Source organism: Centruroides sculpturatus, unplaced genomic scaffold (assembly GCF_000671375.1).
Source record: "Centruroides sculpturatus isolate CEXI.00-Female unplaced genomic scaffold, Cexi_2.0 scaffold418, whole genome shotgun sequence".
In the NCBI taxonomy this organism is placed as follows: domain Eukaryota; kingdom Metazoa; phylum Arthropoda; class Arachnida; order Scorpiones; family Buthidae; genus Centruroides; species Centruroides sculpturatus.
Window position 1 is genome coordinate 440,507 of NW_019385248.1, and position 20,715 is coordinate 461,221.

Genomic DNA, 20,715 nt, shown 5'->3' on the forward strand with positions numbered 1-20,715 from the left:
TAAAACAACCAATTAAAAAGTAATAATTTTTTTAAAATTGGATTTGATGATCTTATGACGTCTTGCTTATTTCATCCTTCTCCATTCAGGAGTTTCTTTATATCTACTGGAAATTTGCGCTGTTTAATGTAGAATATCTTCTATCCTCCCTCTGGCTGTGAATTATTATTAAATTTTTAGAATTTTTGGAAGCACCTACGTCTTAATTTTTTAAAGAAAATTTTATCATCCAGTGAAAATTTAAAACTTAAAATTTAATAATAATTCGCCGCCAGAGGGAGGATAGAAGATAATCTACATTAAACAGTGCAAATTTCCAGTAGATATAAAGAAACTCCCGAACGGAGAAGGTTGAAATAAGCAAGACGTCGTAAGATCATCAAATCCAATTTTAAAAAAATTATTACTTTTTAATTGGTTGTTTCTATGTTTTAAGGAACTTTTTCCAGGACGACCACGTAGCCTAAAAAAGAAGGTCGGGTCGTCTGAAGTTTTTACTAATGTGAACCACCGGGAAGGGAGGGGTAGGTCTCCCGATCCAGCAACAGGTTGTTAAACCTTTTCACTGTCAGGATGGGTGGAAGGATTCTTTTCCCCGCAGTAACGGGCTTTAATGTTTCGGGTCAAGTGGTGGAGGGAGGAGTGCGTCGGTGAGACATCAGGCGATATACGAGTAAATGAGGAGGCCAGATGTAACATAAGAAAAATTAACAATTTATTAAAACAAGTTTTGGGTAATACAACGTCTAGTTCGCGTCCCTAAAACGCGGAGAGACCGAGAGAGAGCTTACAATAATTGGTTCCATACCTCTTGATCTATCCACTGAGGAAAATTCTCCACTCTTAGATTTAGGAAAGTTCACTGGTTAAAAATTTAAATCGTTGATGTAGGAAAGTTCACTGTTTAAAAAGGACACTAATTTTAAAGTTATCGGCTCCTGGCACCTGCTCTGGAACGACTCCCCCGAGAAGGGGAAGGAAGGGGTTTTTATAAGATCGGCGTGGGAGAATGGTCACGTGATTGATTGTTGTGAGGTAAAAGGTACGCAGATGGGTCAGAGTTGTCCCCGGGACCATGCTAACTATTAACTTAGCAGTTGGAATGTGGAATTAGTTTCAAAATGAACGGATGTTTACCTTGAATAGAAAGGGGCGATAGCCATTTTTCTTTTCTCCTTTTAGTAAGTTAAAGGAAAGTTTGATTAAATTTTTAGGCAAAAACGGGACAATGAATCGGCAAATAATCGGTAAAAATTCTGGATCTCACACTAAGGAACATTTAAAAGAAATATGATGATCGCCCAAGAATTTTTGGAAGCGACTACGTCTTAATTTTTTAAAGGATATTTTTCCATCACAAAAGAAAAAAAAAATAGAAATGGTGGCTCAGGAAATCCATGAATCATCATGAAAATTTTTTAACAATTGGAAAACCTCTGAGTAACATTATTATTTTACAGTTTGTTTCAAATGATATTTGAAAATATTAAAACTTATTAGCTTAGAACAGTGGTTCTCAACCGGGGGGGTACATGTACCCCTAGGGGTACGAGCGTAAATCGAAGGGGTACATCTAACTTTCATTATAAAATGGCGTATGTTAATCAATTTGCAGTAAATTATTAACACAAGAAACAACAAAAACTTGCTATAAAATATCCCAATGTGAACACCGATTTCCCTTTTAACAGTCTAAACAACCTGTTTATCCACTTGATTTGTCTGTCTACTTCTGCCATTAGTGCCAAGTGAACCTGTAGTCTAGTAAATTACGGTCTAACCGAGCATTAATTATAGAATAGAAAAAAATTTTTTTTTCTATTCTATAATTATTGCTTGATAAGATTGGGGCTTTTCTTGGTTTTATTGGACTACTGGTATTAGGAATAACGAGGCCTGGATCATACCCTTACCATGCAATACGTGTCACTGCATGCGCATTACTTGATATTTAGTAAAAATTTAGACGTTACATTTTTTACAAAAATTGAAAGATTCATGTATTGTTCTTCACATTATAAATTCGCAGCCATTACTTTTAAGGTCAATATACAATTATAATCTCTATTTAATAACGTGGGAACCAAATTTTGAAAAACTTGCTGAAGATTTATCGCAACAAATATCCCATTAAATTTTCTTAGGAATTATTGTAGAATAATTTAAATTTTCTTTATTGTTAATTATAATAATTTATGCATGTATTGAAATGACTTCTGCGATTTTATATAATACACAGGTCTAATACAGTAATAATAAATAAATGTATGTACCTGATTAAATTTATTATTATTTATGTAAAATAAGTAATTCACTTTTAATTATAGTTATTTAGTTAGAGTTTTTTTATGGCGCTCAGTTATTAGGGCTGTATACATCTAACGCAGTAATTATAAAATTTACATACAAAAATATAAGGGGACTTGAGAAACAACTAATGAGCTAATGGGGTACATCAACAAAAAAGGTTGAGAACCACTGGCTTAGAATAAACTTAAGATAGTTTATGAATATTTTAAAATTCAAGTGATGACATTGCATCAGAAATGAGAGGTATTATAGATGGGGAATTGCTTTTTCATCCACCTCCCTCCCACTTGTCAATTATAACATATGATCTTATGCTACTGATGGCCCTTTTCTCAAGTTTGCATCTCTGTATATCTATGTTTAAAAGTTCTTAGTAATGTTAAATATATACTGTGTATCTTCTATATTATAACATATATATTGTTATTGAGGTATAGTACAGTGGGTGATCGGTTAACGAACAGATTGGATAATGAACACTTTCGCAAAAGATTTTTATGTTCGGATAACGAACATCCCACAGAACAAACACAAGAAGAAGCGATGTAAAATAACGAATACCAATTGGTCTTCCCTTGTCTTCAGGCAACAATTTGAAACTTTTCGGAGTGTGGGAGACGTCAACATTGACGCTCAAGCTGGTATATACCGATCGGATAGTATTCCTCCAAACTTTGAAACTCTCCCTTGTAATTCCATCCTTTTATTTTTCTGACAAAACAATTCTTTTATGTATTCGCGAGACTGTCGGGTAGGCACTCTTTAAGTTTTGCATCTGTTTTTCTTTTCGAAAGGTGAGAGTATAATAGCAAAGGTAGAGAGTGGGCAGAAGATGCCTAATGTTGCTGGGAAGTATGGCATGAACAGGTCTACAGTAGGTGCAGTTCAATCTTATTTAAGAGAAATACTGTATAATCAAGAAGACTCAAGCAGCTAAAGGAGTAACAAAAATCACATCTGAGAAATAAAGAACATCAAAGAGTTCATAATGGAATCTGAAACGGATCTGACGACAGAAGAACGCCAAGAACTCTTGAATGAGGAACACCAAGAAACTCGGCGAGATATGTTTTCTTCTGAAAACGAGAATTAATGCCGATATCTCTTATTAAAGATCCTTTGAAGAAGTTGGAGGATGTCAGAACAATGGTCTTAGAATGGCATCCAAACCAGGTTGAGGCTTAGGGATTTCTACAATTGCAATGCTGTTAATTACTTACGAAAAATCCTGAAAAAGAGAGAAAAGCAATCGACATTAGACAGATTCTTTAACCCTTTCAAATGGAAAAAACATGACTAATAAAAATGCAAGACTGTGTATGTATGTAATTTTATTATTACATATAAATAAATGTAGTAAGAAAGTATATATATTTTTTTATTTTTGGAGGGTCTCCAGAACAAATTAATTAAATTACCATTAAAACCTATGGTAAATTGATAATCAGTTAACGAACAATTCGGATAGCGAACAAAGTCTTGGAACGGATTATGTTCGTTAACTGATCACCCACTGTATTAGATATATATCCATATGCATTTTGCATTACACACAGTATGTAACCATAATAAAATTTTATCCAATTACAACACCCAATTTACAGTTCTCAAGCAACATTGGGTGCTTACGCTAGCATCGTTAACACTATGAATTGTTTCTTTGTTTAAATTATGCTATTATTTCATCAATTCAAAGTTATTAATTAAATAAAATCAATTTTCAAACTTTCAGCCATTTTTGGGTTTGGTTGTCTGTAGCTTTCATATAGGGTTTCTGAAACGGGATTCCGGGATCCCGGGATCCCGAAACTTTCAGCCATTTTTGGGTTTGGTTTTCTGTAGCTGTCATATTTAAAATTTTAATAGCTGTGTTGAAATCTTGCACATCTTCTAAAACAAACAAGTGTCAGAGAACATTGTCACTTGTTTGTTTTGCCAATTCAGAGTTGAGGTACACTCTTAATTCATTTACAAATATATTATTTGTTGTTTGTTCTGTCATTATAAACAATATTAAATCTGTATACAGCTATTTTAGAACAATGAATAATAGCTGAATGAGCTTATAAAGAAGAGAAATTTTTAATAGATTGATTGCTGTCACAGATATATTGAATCTTATTTTTGCATAATGTTCATGTAATGGATTTAGTCCAAGAATTTACCTTCAAAGTTTTGTATTATTTTCTGTTCATGAATGATATATACAGATTTCTTCTATATATTTGTTTAAAATTATAAAATATACCATGTGCCATTTTAATTCAAATTATGTATATTTTATTTTTAATGAATTGGCTTATCGTCGGTGAACTTTTAACTGTTCTATATAATTGTTCAGAGGTGCAGCCTGCAATAAAAAGTTGGATGTGGAAAGTGAAGACTGTTGTTTGTGATGATTAGATAGGACAGAAGCTAGAAAACATTTTAGTTTTTTTTGTATATTTGTTTAAACTTGTGAAATATACTGTCTGCTATTTTAATTCAAGTTATGAATTTAGTTTATTGATTTATTTCTATTATACTTGGTGATCAAGTGGAAGTAGAATTCACAAGGTATTTGGCAATATTGCAAGTTAGAATTGGTGCTATGACCTATATGTAAGGAACCAAGTCCGAACGTTATTTTTATTTACTTTTATTTTGCTTATTATTCTATTTTTGTTTGGGGCTTATGTTTTGTTAGGACGAAGGTTTCCTCACCATTCACCTTAGTAACTTAAAAATAGAAGAAAAACCAACTCACCGACGAAAGAAAAGTGCCGAAGAAAAACTCGCGCACACTTGCGCTTCCCGAGCGGAAAAAAGTAAGTCCGCACCGAGAAAAGGGGGGAGACCCCACAAGCACGAATTAGGGACTAGCTAAACATTAAAGAATAAAAACGTCCCGAAAATTGTGAAAAAGAATAATGTAAAAGGTTAACGAGTAATTGTCGTAAATAGGTTGCCTGAGAAACGAAAAAAGTTGATTGTTAGCGTTAAGTATGTAAATGAGGAGAGTGATCTCATTCAGAATTGTGACATCACCTCACACTATAAATTCCGAGTCTCAAGTGAAGATGGACGAGGTGAACTCCTGATAGCGACNAAATATACTGTCTGCTATTTTAATTCAAGTTATGAATTTAGTTTATTGATTTATTTCTATTATACTTGGTGATCAAGTGGAAGTAGAATTCACAATGTATTTGGTAATATTGCAAGTTGATGCTGTGAGTTGGTCATGCTTGTTGCATGCCAACTTGGTATTGCCAAGTCTGGTTTTTGGCATAACCAACTTCTTATGCTGCTACTTATGAGTTCTTTCATTTGATTACTCTGTCTATGTATATGTGCTATCTTTTAGTGTTTTATCTGTTATTTATATTTATAGAACTATTTTTGTATTACTTTTAAACTTAGATGAGAAAAAAGAAAAAAGAGAATGGTGGAGTAACTATATTAAGGAGGAAGATGGAACAAGAATTGATTTAAGTGGCAAAATGGTTTTATTTTTTGATCTTCTTAAAGAATGTGAACTTATTGGTGATAAAGTGTAAGTATAAACAGAGATTGTACTAAAATATGTATCAGTAATTAAATTTATGATATGCTTACTTTAATTACTATAAGGATGTAATGTTTTAAATAAAATATGATATGATAGATATTTTTATAATAAGGTCTGTTTTACAATAAAAAGTGAAGTACTAAACAATACAATAGTGAAAAATATGAATAAAATATGATATTTGATTTGACATGATGAATGAACAATTTGAATCATATAAAAGAAGTTTAAAATGATCAATAGAATTAGATTGTATATGAATATGTCAGAAAATGAATATTAAAAAGATTCTTAGATAAGATTACTTGAAGCAAATAGAATGGTGAAATAAAGAATCTTCTAATCTATTTGAATAGCAATGATATATATAACATTAAACGATCAATAAAAATTATGATATAAGCAAAGAGCAAGTAATAAAATTGGGCAACAGTGAAGCTAATAAAATACATCTTATTAATTTCTAATTTATCATCTTTCTTTTAATATTGTATCTGCACTTTACCTGAGAAGCCATTTTATTAATTAACTTCATTTTTTTTTACAAATCTTTAGATTGTTATTCAGTCAAAATCTTTTAACACTTGATTTGATTGAAGATTTGTTAGCAAGTATAACTCAGAATAGAACAGCAAATTCTACTGAAACAGTTGAAGATGTATATGGTTCTTGGATTCACGGAATTGATTACTTTAGAATGGATGGTTCTACTAATGCTGATTTAAGAAAACGTTGGATTGAAATTTTTAATGATGAAGAAAATACAAGGTATCATATATTAAATTAACATTGATTACTTTTAAAAATACTAATAAATTTTAGGTTAAAATAAAGTAGCTTAAGACAGACAATTGTAATTAGAGCTCACTTATAATTTTTGCTTTAAAATCTCTATCTTATTAGTCATTAAATCAATTAACACATTCAATTTTTAAGTTATTTGACAACTATCAAGTTAATTTTCAATTTATTTAAGTTATAATTTGTTATTTGATTAGACTAAACAACAGTTAATTTTAAAGTAATTTTCCATCAATAAAAATACAAAGTTACTCTTAATTATATATTAGATACTGTTTTTTTTTTTTAAATATAGTTATGCTAATCTTAAAAAGAAAAAAAAAAAGAAAGTAGATAGGAAAGAATCAAACCCAAAATAAAAGAAAATAATAATCATCTCCTTTTTAGTTTATAAATTATTTTATCTGATCTTTTTTCAGTTTTTCTTTAGTTAGAATTATACATTTAGTCATTGATTTACAACTCTAATTTGTTCTGAGAAACCACTCATAAATCAGTTTGGCCATAAGTTTACTTTTACATTTTATACCATTCTAATATTGTATTTATAAATATTATTTTCTTATTTTTATGCTTGTCAATCTTATGCAGGTATTTTTAATACATGTTTTATGGGCAAAATGGCAGAACCACAGAATTTGAACAACTTAGGCAAGAAAACATCTCATGCAGAAACATGTTAACCAGGTTTTACTGTAGTTTTTATAGGTTAAAATTTTTGTTTATATCACCAACTGGGCAGTAGTGTAGTTTTTAATTATGACGGGAATTAGATCTCGTTTAAAACCAAGGAATATTAAAAGAAAGTATAGTCACAGAAATTATTAAAAACACTTGGAAATGATAAGCAAATATTTCTGGAGGGCAGGCCACAGGCAAACAGAGAAGGGAAAGATGAACTGTTTTGTTCAAAAGGTGAATGGTTGGCATGTATGCTATCATTATGACTGTAAGAACTAAAATAAAATTTAATTCAAAACATAAACATGCGTTATTCCATCACTAAACTATTTTATGCCCCTATTAAAACTTCATTTACAAGTTCCGTGTCTGTCACCTTAATTTATGATGTTAGACATGGAACTTGCTAAATCAAGTTGACAACTATCTTTACTACAAATTCTTATTTTTGTTTGTTTTGTATGAAATCTGAAAATTTAAAAATTTTTTAACAACTTACATGATATTATTATTGCAAATTACATTGATTTTTGTAATAAGCAACTTCCCACTTTCTGTATCCTTTCCAGCAAAAATTTGATGTAGGCTACTTACAGAGGCTGTAAACATTTGTCTTATTAAAAATTTTTGCTGGGAAAAGAATGTAAGGTGTGGTGTTGCTTAAAGACTGACTATCAATAGCAAAAAAACTAAGACAATTATATTTGGTGATAACAACATGACAAGAAACATCCTAGTAGATGGGAAAGAAATTGAAAATGTAGAAAGCTTTACATATTTAGGAAGCAAACTAACCTATAATCTGGATTGCAAAAAAGAAATAGAGATTAGAATAGCCAAGGCAAAAACAAATTTGAAAGCAATGGACAAAATCTGGAAAAGTAAAGCAATTAGTTTGAAGACAGAATTAAAAGTATTGAACACCTGCATCTTCTCCTGCGTGCTGTATGCCTGTGAGACATGGGTTATAACAAAAGATATGGAAAGAAAAATATTAGCATTTGAAACACACTGTTACAGAAAGATCTTACAAATAGGATGGATGCAGAAATTCACAAACGAAGAACTTCATAATATGATATATGTGAAAAAGAATCTCTTACAAAAAAATTATACAACAAAAACTTCAACTGTTTTCATTCATTCTTGTGATGTGTCCAAACAGAAAAATTAAGACAGTATATGGTATTATGGATCGATCCAACAAAAGAGGCAGACCATATAGAGAATGGATTGATGACATGAAGAAGTGATGTAGAGCAAATGTACAGGAATTGAGAAAATCAGCAGTGGATAGAGAGAAATGGAAAAAAATAGTGGAAAAAGCATCATACACCAATGGTCAATGAGCCCAGGGTTAATGATGATGATGATAAAGAATAATTCAAAAAGATTCAAATTCAATTAACCCTTTACCACCGCCATCTTGTTTACATTTATTTTGTAATCTGTCCTAAGGCAATAAAGGTCAGTCAGGCAATATTATTTTAAAAATTCACCAAAAATCAAATTATCATTATATTCATATGAAAAAAAATCACATACAGCATTGTGACAATGTCACAATAAATAATTGCTCATTAGCTTTAATTTATTTTATTTAACCCTTTGCTTCTGCCATCTTGTTTACATTTATCTTGTGTTCCCTCCTAAGGCAATATAGGTCAGTCAGGCGATATTATTTTAAAAATTCACCAAAAATCAAATTATCATTATATTCATATGAAAAAAAATCACATACATGTATTAATATCTTTAGTTTTAAATACGATATTTTTCAATACATTTTATAAGAAAAAAAAATTATATAATTAAGAACTGGGATTTAAACTTGATAATTTGTAACTTTTTGTCAAAATTAACTTGTCTTGTTATCTAGTTTTTTGCTGGCACTGAGCCAGAAAGACGTAGAGTATTGTTTTGTACAACTCTATATAACATTTATGCATGTATGTTCATTCATTGTGAAATTATCAAACATTATATCAAACATTTGTTTGAAGTCAAAACTTTATTCTGCTATCAACTAAAATAATGAACTAATATACTTTATTCACTTCATATCGAACAAGAATATAAATTTTTGTAATAAGCATATGATTACCAGTAGTAATAAATGTAGCATTTGCTGATATATTTTTTATATTAATCTAAAATATAAAATGTCATAACTTGAAGGTCACAACTTGAATATTTATAACACATTAACTTATTACAGCTGAATAAACTTATTATTGTAATATTATTGCATGAATATGCTAAAAATGAAATAAAAAATTATCAGGAAAAAATAAATTAAGAAAAAAAAAGCATTAATTAAAATTTTTTAAGTCAACAAACCACCACCTGGACAAAAATATGTGAAACAGATGATATACAAGACACTGCTGTCAAGTTCTGACATCTGTTGTCGATAAATTTTATAAAAATGATTTTTACTAGGGTGTTGACAAATCGGTACCCTCTTGATTGTTAAGTAAAATCAAACTTGACAGGAAAGGGTTAAGTCAAAACAATTTAACTATTAAACACAAATACTACAAAGAAAACTACATATTTAATAAATGAAATTGTTGCATTTTGTATTTAAAATAAATGAATTATAACAAAATACGAAAACATTTCAAAAAATTAATAAATATAAAATAAATTTTCTTTCATTTAAATAAAAAATAACTAAATTAAATTTAAAATGTCGGAACTGCGGTCAACACATTTTCCCCGACTCCAACTCCTCTGGCCAGAAATTCCTCCCAACTCCAACTCCACAGCCCTGGTATGCAGCAATGTCGGATCACATAAAACATATCAAATTTCATGAAAATACAGGTATCTCTTGTGTAACATGGTAGTTACATTTCAAGAAAGCACCATGTTATGCAGATCCATGCTATACAAAACAAAGGACTAGTGTAAAACATAGGGTTAAGTTCCAAAAGTTAGCATGGGGTAAGTGAAAATGGTTAATACACTGATTAACTTTGTCATTACCAGCAATGAAAATGTTATCATCATATTCATACTTTACAGTGAAATTTATACAGTATAAATGTTTAGTTTCAAATAATAAATCAAATTTTATTGGCCAATAACTCAGTAAGTTGTTAAATCACAGATATATTAGTTTATTTTGGAATTGTTACATTTTTAAATTTCAAAATCTAAAAATTTAAAAAAGTAAAGAATTTTTAAAGTGCTAAGATCAACATGACAAGAAACATCCTAGTAGATGGGAAAGAAATTGAAAATGTAGAAAGCTTTACATATTTAGGAAGCAAACTAACCTATAATCTGGATTGCAAAAAAGAAATAGAGATTAGAATAGCCAAGGCAAAAACAAATTTGAAAGCAATGGACAAAATCTGGAAAAGTAAAGCAATTAGTTTGAAGACAGAATTAAAAGTATTGAACACCTGCATCTTCTCCTGCGTGCTGTATGCCTGTGAGACATGGGTTATAACAAAAGATATGGAAAGAAAAATATTAGCATTTGAAACACACTGTTACAGAAAGATCTTACAAATAGGATGGATGCAGAAATTCACAAACGAAGAACTTCATAATATGATATATGTGAAAAAGAATCTCTTACAAAAAAATTATACAACAAAAACTTCAACTGTTTTCATTCATTCTTGTGATGTGTCCAAACAGAAAAATTAAGACAGTATATGGTATTATGGATCGATCCAACAAAAGAGGCAGACCATATAGAGAATGGATTGATGACATGAAGAAGTGATGTAGAGCAAATGTACAGGAATTGAGAAAATCAGCAGTGGATAGAGAGAAATGGAAAAAAATAGTGGAAAAAGCATCATACACCAATGGTCAATGAGCCCAGGGTTAATGATGATGATGATAAAGAATAATTCAAAAAGATTCAAATTCAATTAACCCTTTACCACCGCCATCTTGTTTACATTTATTTTGTAATCTGTCCTAAGGCAATAAAGGTCAGTCAGGCAATATTATTTTAAAAATTCACCAAAAATCAAATTATCATTATATTCATATGAAAAAAAATCACATACATGTATTAATATCTTTAGTTTTAAATACGATATTTTTCAATACATTTTATAAGAAAAAAAAATTATATAATTAAGAACTGGGATTTAAACTTGATAATTTGTAACTTTTTGTCAAAATTAACTTGTCTTGTTATCTAGTTTTTTGCTGGCACTGAGCCAGAAAGACGTAGAGTATTGTTTTGTACAACTCTATATAACATTTATGCATGTATGTTCATTCATTGTGAAATTATCAAACATTTGTTTGAAGTCAAAACTTTATTCTGCTATCAACTAAAATAATGAACTAATATACTTTATTCACTTCATATCGAACAAGAATATAAATTTTTGTAATAAGCATATGATTACCAGTAGTAATAAATGTAGCATTTGCTGATATATTTTTTATATTAATCTAAAATATAAAATGTCATAACTTGAAGGTCACAACTTGAATATTTATAACACATTAACTTATTACAGCTGAATAAACTTATTATTGTAATATTATTGCATGAATATGCTAAAAATGAAATAAAAAATTATCAGGAAAAAATAAATTAAGAAAAAAAAAGCATTAATTAAAATTTTTTAAGTCAACAAACCACCACCTGGACAAAAATATGTGAAACAGATGATATACAAGACACTGCTGTCAAGTTCTGACATCTGTTGTCGATAAATTTTATAAAAATGATTTTTACTAGGGTGTTGACAAATCGGTACCCTCTTGATTGTTAAGTAAAATCAAACTTGACAGGAAAGGGTTAAGTCAAAACAATTTAACTATTAAACACAAATACTACAAAGAAAACTACATATTTAATAAATGAAATTGTTGCATTTTGTATTTAAAATAAATGAATTATAACAAAATACGAAAACATTTCAAAAAATTAATAAATATAAAATAAATTTTCTTTCATTTAAATAAAAAATAACTAAATTAAATTTAAAATGTCGGAACTGCGGTCAACACATTTTCCCCGACTCCAACTCCTCTGGCCAGAAATTCCTCCCAACTCCAACTCCACAGCCCTGGTATGCAGCAATGTCGGATCACATAAAACATATCAAATTTCATGAAAATACAGGTATCTCTTGTGTAACATGGTAGTTACATTTCAAGAAAGCACCATGTTATGCAGATCCATGCTATACAAAACAAAGGACTAGTGTAAAACATAGGGTTAAGTTCCAAAAGTTAGCATGGGGTAAGTGAAAATGGTTAATACACTGATTAACTTTGTCATTACCAGCAATGAAAATGTTATCATCATATTCATACTTTACAGTGAAATTTATACAGTATAAATGTTTAGTTTCAAATAATAAATCAAATTTTATTGGCCAATAACTCAGTAAGTTGTTAAATCACAGATATATTAGTTTATTTTGGAATTGTTACATTTTTAAATTTCAAAATCTAAAAATTTAAAAAAGTAAAGAATTTTTAAAGTGCTAAGATTTGATTAATGTTACACATGAAATGTTAAAATTTTAAATTTTATTGTGCAATTAGAATGAAATTCTATTCAATACTGATCTTTAACATTGTGATAATATTGTTCATTCCCTTGAAAATGCAAAAGAAAGCACACAAAACTACACACAAAATAAAGAGTCTAGATCTTAAATTTTGAGTTAATTGTGATCTCAAAACACTTGACTTACATCAATACAGAATGTATTGAGTCTATAAGATTTATGTCAGGACAAAAATAAAATTTAAGTTAAGGAAGTTTGACTTGTCAAGAATTTATTATTATTTTCTTTTTTTAAGCTTATTTATTTTTTATGTAAAAAAAGGAATTTTAAAAGTCTTAAATAAAAAATTTATCTGTAAATAAACTAACTGTTTTGAGTTATAAAAAAAATTACATTTTTTTTATTTCAGAGCTAGATTGTTTATGATATCAAAGAAAGCAGGTGGTTTAGGGACAAATTTGATAGGTGCAAATCGTGTAATCATTATGGATGCTTCTTGGAATCCCAGTCACGATATTCAAGCTATATTCAGGGTTTATAGATTCGGTCAGAAAAAACCTGTCTATATTTATAGATTATTGGCTCAGGTAACTTTTTAATTTCTTTATTAATTATGATTTAATTTTATAAATTTATAGATAATTTTTTAATTATTAAAAATTTATATCAAATAAATATTATGCATACCAGAAATTTATTAAAATTAGTATTATCCTTATTAATTAATTAATATAAAAGGTGCATTGCTGAGTTTGGTGATTGCATTTATGTAAAAAAGTTTTTGGCAAAACTGATTCAATTCAAAATATACTTTTCCAAGATATACACAAATTTTTGCATGCTCTAGTAATTTATGTATGTCTTCATAAAAGATCTTTTTTGGAATGCTCATTACATCCTCTTGAATTTCCAAAATTGACCAATATTTTTTTCCTTATGTTTCTGATGATGATAAAAAAAAAATAAGATTTTGAGTTTATTGAAGGATTAAAAATTGTTTGTTTTGTAATAATTAATAAAAATGAATATTTCTAATGAATGATTTTTGTTTCCCCTCTCTTCTTTCTTACTAGTAATTGCCATGTGATAACTTTGTGACATGGAGCTGTAGCAAACAGGCTGTCACAAAGTTACTCCAAGTGACGTGGTAAAATTGTGACAAACTTTTCTAACAATATTGTTTAAAACAGTAAATTAAAAAGAAAGAACTTTGTGTGTAAAGAAAGAGGAATGTCAAATTTTCCTAAAATGACTATTAATGACATATTTGGTCCAATAATCTGGTAATTAATGTTTAAAAAACTGTAAAAAGTGTCATAAATTAACCTTGGTTTACCAGTAATTAAATAAACAAAAAAAATTTATTATTAAGTTGATATATTCAAAATGTACAAATTTACAAAGAAAATATCTAAATAAATCATTTATTTTTTGAATTTTTATAAATTCTATATTAGTTATCTGGTTGTGATTAATTCTTCAAACATATTAAATTTTTAATTTTGAGCAATATAATTAATTATGATTAAATATATTTATCATAATTAGAAAAAATTAAATATGTAATTCATTATTATAATAATTTGTCAATATTAATTAATATCAAAATGAAATTATATACATCAAGCATTTAAAATACTTAAAAAGATTACAATTATTAAATGTTTAAAAAAATTCCTAAAATTTGTTAACTAATTAACAGCTATAAAAATGGCTAATGATAAATGTGTCCTTTTTTTTATGCATGATTTAAATGAGCCTTATTTATATTTTGTAGGGAACAATGGAAGAAAAAATCTATGACCGTCAAGTTACAAAACAGTCATTGTCTTGTCGAGTTGTAGATGAACAACAAATTGAACGTCACTTTAATTCTGCGGATTTAGCTGAACTGTATATGTTTAATCCTGACAGTAAGAGTAAACGACCTACTCCAATGGTTCCTAAAGTAAGTTTGTCTTAAAATTGTTTAACTTTATGAAACAGTATTTTGGATTTAAAATTAAACTCTCTACTATAAAGGTAAACTGTTTATTTTTGTAGTACAGTAGAGCATCGATTATCCAAATGTCAATCAACCAAAATGTCAATTAACCAAAAGCTTTCTAGTTGGCAAATTTAAATTTTTGCTAGTGCTGTGGCGCTGCAATCTTTGGCTATGTCTTGGGCTATTCCAATATTATTTTTGTTGGTGTGTGTGTTTTAGTTGGCAACTCTAGCGTGACCATGAAAGGGTACTTAAGGACATGCCAGGATTTGAACAAATTTCAACATGGGATAGGTTAATATATTTTTTCATACATAATTGGTTATCCGAAAAATTGATTTTCCAAGCAACCCCAGTCCCCAATTGATTCGGATAATCAATGCTCTACTGTAGTTTTTTTAATAAGCATTAATGAAAAAGTTATGTAAAAATTTTTAAACCTATACTATCACTCCCCAAGATATTTCCCTCTCACCCTATTACACCAACTATATATTATTTTAATCATTCTCTTGAAACTAATGACAGAAGAGGCATCTCTCTTTACGATGACCATTATTTTCATCACTATTTCAGATATCAGAATGACGATAATGATTTTCAGACATTACAATTATAAACAGTGGTGATATTCGAAATATTTAATAAAGGGTTCGCTAACAGAAAAGTTTTCCTTAATTTTTTTTGCTCAAATGGTGCATTGGCAGCATTAGTGCAAAAACTGGCCTTAAGATACACATATAAATAAAAAAAGATATATATGTTACTGTGAGATCCGGAATTTTTGGTGACAAACATACCGCCCTTTAATTAACTAAAAGTTTAATTAAACTTTTGTTTATGTAACGCCCTAGAATAAAAAATGATCTTAGCCGGGCTTGTGTAAACTTTCCAGTCATAACTAGCAACATCCATTGTTCTTTGCAGAACTTGCATGTCATCTTGCAAAAAGGTTGACAGTTAGCATCCAAATTTCGCCATCTATTTAGGTCCCTGGAACACCTATAACCTTTAACCTATGAACATCTGATCACGTGATGGAAATTCACCACAAACCCCTATAAAAGGCCGTTCCTACCCCCTCTTGGGGGAGTCGCTTAACGAACGCAGGACTAACGACATCGGCCCAATCCTCCAAATATGACGTATTCTGATCTTTGTAGATCTATCTCCAGTCCGCGCTTAAGTTGCAACTGTAGTTATTTAGTGCCCAAAGTGGATTATACATCGTTTCCAGGAACTCATATATTAGTGCCTCTAGATTATCAATATTCGTTGGGGAACTCTCTCTCTAGAGGTATGGAAACCCGGTGAACTCTCTCTCGCTCTGTCTATAACGGCTCGTTTTGATTTTTCCACGTCGTTAAACTGTACGGCTTCGTATATTTAGTTGCCGCCTGGTTAACCTGCTCCTTCAGAGCGGCGTGTTTATCGAGCGATTACTATCTTAGATCGGTCCACCCGTGAGGCCGACATTCGTGTTTATCTGTAAAATTACCAGTACGAGTTTAATTGTAGAGTGTGTAGTAGTTTGATAGTTTCAGTAGGGGGTGTGAGCTGACTGCCTAAGGTGTGAGTGAACATTTTGGAGAAGTGTTGAGAGTTGGTAGATAGGAATAAGTAAATGATATTTAGAAGTATAATGAATAGCGTGGAGATTCGGAAATTCGACAATAAGTTGGCATTGGTTTTAATTGCAATACCACTAATTATTTTGGGAATTGAATCTAATCCAGGACCGTTGCCCTGATCCCCTCAAAGATTAGATCAATCGGATATGCAAAAAAGGGGACAGGGCAGACCTCGCAAGGAAAGTTCCAGGGAAGGAGAGGAAGAAAATCAACTAGTAGAAATTTTAAGCAAGGATTATTATCCAATAGAAGAAAATAGTCAACAAATAGCCGAGTCAGTAAAGAAACCGAAAATTCATGATTACTTCGAGCCAGTGGAGGTGTCGGAATTGCAAGGAATGGTCGAATCTCAATATACCTTAAAATCTATTTATGAGTTAATCCAGGATAAGTTTAATCAACTAAATATTGAGATCCAAATGATTAAATCAGAGGTATATGCATTGAAAGAAGAAAATAAGTATTATAAAGAAGGAATGAAGGAAATTAATCAAAAGCTTAACAAATTGGAAGAAAAATCAGAGAATAATGATTACCTCCAAGGTATGTTTGAATTTGAATTAGACAAACTAGTAAATGAGAGAACTAATATGAATATAATAATTATAAACTTTCCGTTCAAATCAGTGGATTATTTGCAAGAGATTAATTTATTCATTAATAAGGAGTTAAAATTAAAAAATATTGAAATAGAAGGTTTAGTTAAATTAAGTAATAGAGAAAAGGAACCTATGGTAAAAATAATTCTTGAATCTGTTAATATAAGAAATAAAATTCTAAGAGAATTCTGGCATACAAAATCCAACTTACAAGGAGAGCCTACGGCTTTGGGGTAACGGATTTTGATGATCTTTGGTGTAGAGGTAGTACACCATGTGAGTGTACTACCTGTAAAATACTAAAGTGCAATACTCAAATATAATCGAGAAAATCGAACTTAAAGTTTTTTAGCTCTTTATATATAAATTATACGTATTTTTATTTGAGCGTCCTGTGGCAGAGTGGTAACGAGTCTGATTCATAAGCTTGAGTTCTCGGGTTTGATTCTTGCGTATAATTTTTTTTTTTTAATTCATAAATACTTATAATGTATTTATTTATTTACTCATTCATCTACTTCTTATTATTTATTTATTTTAATTTAATTTCTACTATTCCAAGTCTAATATTTTTATACTTTTGTTGACAATAACTGCGCATTCTTGACACCTATATGTCAACTTTCCCATCTAATTGTTATCACTAACGATGACTGATCTAATTCTCACTAGGAGCGTTTTCTATCGGAGTTTTTTTTTTCACTCACTCTTTAACAGTCCGTTTCTAAATTTCGACACGAATAGACGTATTTGTGTAGTAAAACTTATTTTGAAAAATTATTTTATAATCAAAAAATGTCGTCAAGAGAAGCAAGTTCTTCACGTTGTGACGAAAAAACTGTTGATGATAACTCTTTATACAGTGATGTAAAATACTAACTTGTAAAGTGCAAAACTCAAATATAACCAAGAAAAACGAATATAATTTATTGAAGCAATATTATATAATTACATATCATTGTCAGATGTACATGATCGTGAATGATACTTATGATAAAAACATTCAAAACAAAAATTCTGTCTACACCAAGAACAACAAATAAATGCTGCTTTTTTAAAAGGTATCATCAACAGTTTTTTCGTCACAACGTGAAGAACTTGCTTCTCTTGACGACATTTTTCGATTATAAAATAATTTTTCAAAATAAGTTTTACTACACAAATACGTCTATTCGTGTCGAAATTTAGAAACGAACTGTTAAAGAGTGAGTGAAAAAGAACTCCGATAGAAAAAACGCTCCTAGTGAGAATTAGATCGGTCACCGTTAGTGATAACAATTAGATGGGAAAGTTGACACATAGGTGTCAAGAATGCGCCGTTATTGTCAACAAAAGTATAAAAATATTAGACTTGGAATAGTAGAAATTAAATTAAAATAAATAAATAATAAGAAATAAATGAATGAGTAAATAAATAAATACATTATAAGTATTTATGAATTAAAAAAAAAATTATACGCGAGAATCGAACCCGAGAACTCAAGCTTATGAATCAGACTCGTTACCACTCTGCCACAGGACGCTCGAATAGAAATACGTATAATTTATATATAAAGTGCTAACAAAACTTTAAGTTCGATTTTCTCGATTATATTTGAGTATTGCACTTTAGTATTTTACAGGTAGTACACTCACATGGTGTACTACCTCTACACCAAAGATCATCAAAATCCGTTACCCCAAAGCCGTAGGCTCTCCTTGTTAGTTGGGGAGGAAATGAAAAAAACCATATTTACAGCTGATTTATGTAAACGTTCAAGGCTAAGGAGGAAATATTTACAGAGTAAAATAAAACAGGAAAAATTAAACAAGAACAAAATTATAATCAGAGATTATTACTATATAAAGGACAAATTGATATATATGTATGACATTAACACAAATAAGATTATCAAAATAGACTATTTTTTTATGAGGAATGTGACTATAAACTTAGATGAAGAAGGTGTTAAAAGTTATTATAGCCGTAATATGGAGATAATCCAAAATATTTCAAAGGAAGGTCAGTTTATCAAGATGAAATTAAAGAATCGGGTAGATAAGGATGAGGATGATAATTTGCCTGCAAGGTTCACTGTCAATGACAGAGGGAATCTTCTTATAAGTTTTTGGAACATTCAGGGGTTGCAGGGTAAATTATATAAAATCTCATTCAATAATTGGATTCTCAGAGACCTGGAGAATATGATGTTGTTTAGTGGTGCACAGAGAATAAGAAGAATGGGGTTGCCCATCTGGTGGACTGGTGTTGATAGTTAAGAAAAACGTTGGAGAACTTTTCAATTATTATATAAAAGACAATTTTATTTGTGCGGTGATAGGCCTGGACCAAAGAACCAAAATGTATTGGGGAGAATCATACTTGGGAGTTATTTTAATCTATTTGGCCCCTTTATTAGATAAAAAGTGGATATTAAAGGAAGTAAAAAGATACATAGAACAGTGGCCAAGTGTTGTAAATCTATGGATATTGGGAGGCGATTTCAACGCACGGATTGGTGAGAAAATGGACTCAAAATGTAAACAAAAGAATACAATCATTATTAATGATAGAACATCCAAAGACAAAATTGTAAATATGGACAGTAGAAGTCTTTTGGAATTTGCGCAGGAATGTGAGTTTTATATACTAAATGGTAGAGTCAAAGGGGACATCCCTGCTGAGTATTCATTTGTATCTCCATTGGGGAAGTCAATTATAGACTACATTGTTTGTTCTGAATTTCTTCTAGACCAGTGTCAGAGGATGTCTGTATTAGACTTAGATGTATCGGACCATTTTCCGATCTGACTAGTATTGAGAAGAAATGTTGAAGAACTGAATAGAAGAGATAGTGTTAATCAAGAATGTAACAAGGAAGCAAAGAAGATGTATAACAAATCTAAATTCATTAATGAAATATCTAATAATATAGATGCCTTGGAGTCTCATGAAAGAGAAAAGAATTTGATCGAAAATTATAATCATTTAATAGCAATTTTAGACAGTTATCGTTTTAAGAGATGTTCAGGAATAAATTTGGCCAAGTTTAAGCACAAATGGTTTGATAAAAAGTGTTATTTTTATAAATCAAAAAAGCAAAAACAATTACAAAGATTCAGAAAGGTTAATACTGGAGAATCATTGAAGATGTATTTAGATAGTAAGAGAGTATACCAGAATCTAGTGAAGGCTAAGAAGAGAAAATATTTTTTAGTGATCAGTGATAAATTAATCAGAGCTAAAGACACAAGTTTTCTGGATGGTGGTCAATGAATTTCGAGTCAACAAGCCAGGATTTAGAGGAACAATTCAGGTACCTTATAGCAATTTGCTTCATTATTTTAGAAGTTTCTCAGAAGAATATAAGGATAAAGGTTGCTTAAATAAACATCTCCAAACCCGATATCCAATATAATAAGACACCAACCGAATGCCGTAAATTAATCGGGCTATTTTTAATGCTAAATTCTAAATAAATTACGTAATTAATTTGGCACTAGAGGTAAGCGTTAGGCGCCATCTCTTATTAAAATTAATAATTATAAATATATTAATTAATTTAAATAATTTGGAACCGCTGGGAGAAAAAATCGGCCCGGAGCGGGACTCGAACCCACAACTCCTGCTTACCGTGCAGATGCGTTGCCAGTTACGCTATCCGGACCTCCG

General features: G+C 30.0%; 1 protein-coding gene across 1 annotated transcript in view; it reads left to right on the forward strand.

Annotated features, from left to right (window-relative positions):
- Positions 1–20,715, forward strand: part of LOC111636710 (transcriptional regulator ATRX homolog) — a 158,800-nt gene that overhangs the window by 101,099 nt on the left and 36,986 nt on the right. Inside the window, exons 16-19 of the mRNA XM_023382014.1 lie at positions 5,713–5,845; positions 6,416–6,628; positions 13,256–13,433; positions 14,624–14,794. Of these exons, the coding sequence (XP_023237782.1) occupies positions 5,713–5,845; positions 6,416–6,628; positions 13,256–13,433; positions 14,624–14,794 (695 nt within the window). The remainder of the gene's footprint in view (positions 1–5,712; positions 5,846–6,415; positions 6,629–13,255; positions 13,434–14,623; positions 14,795–20,715) is intronic.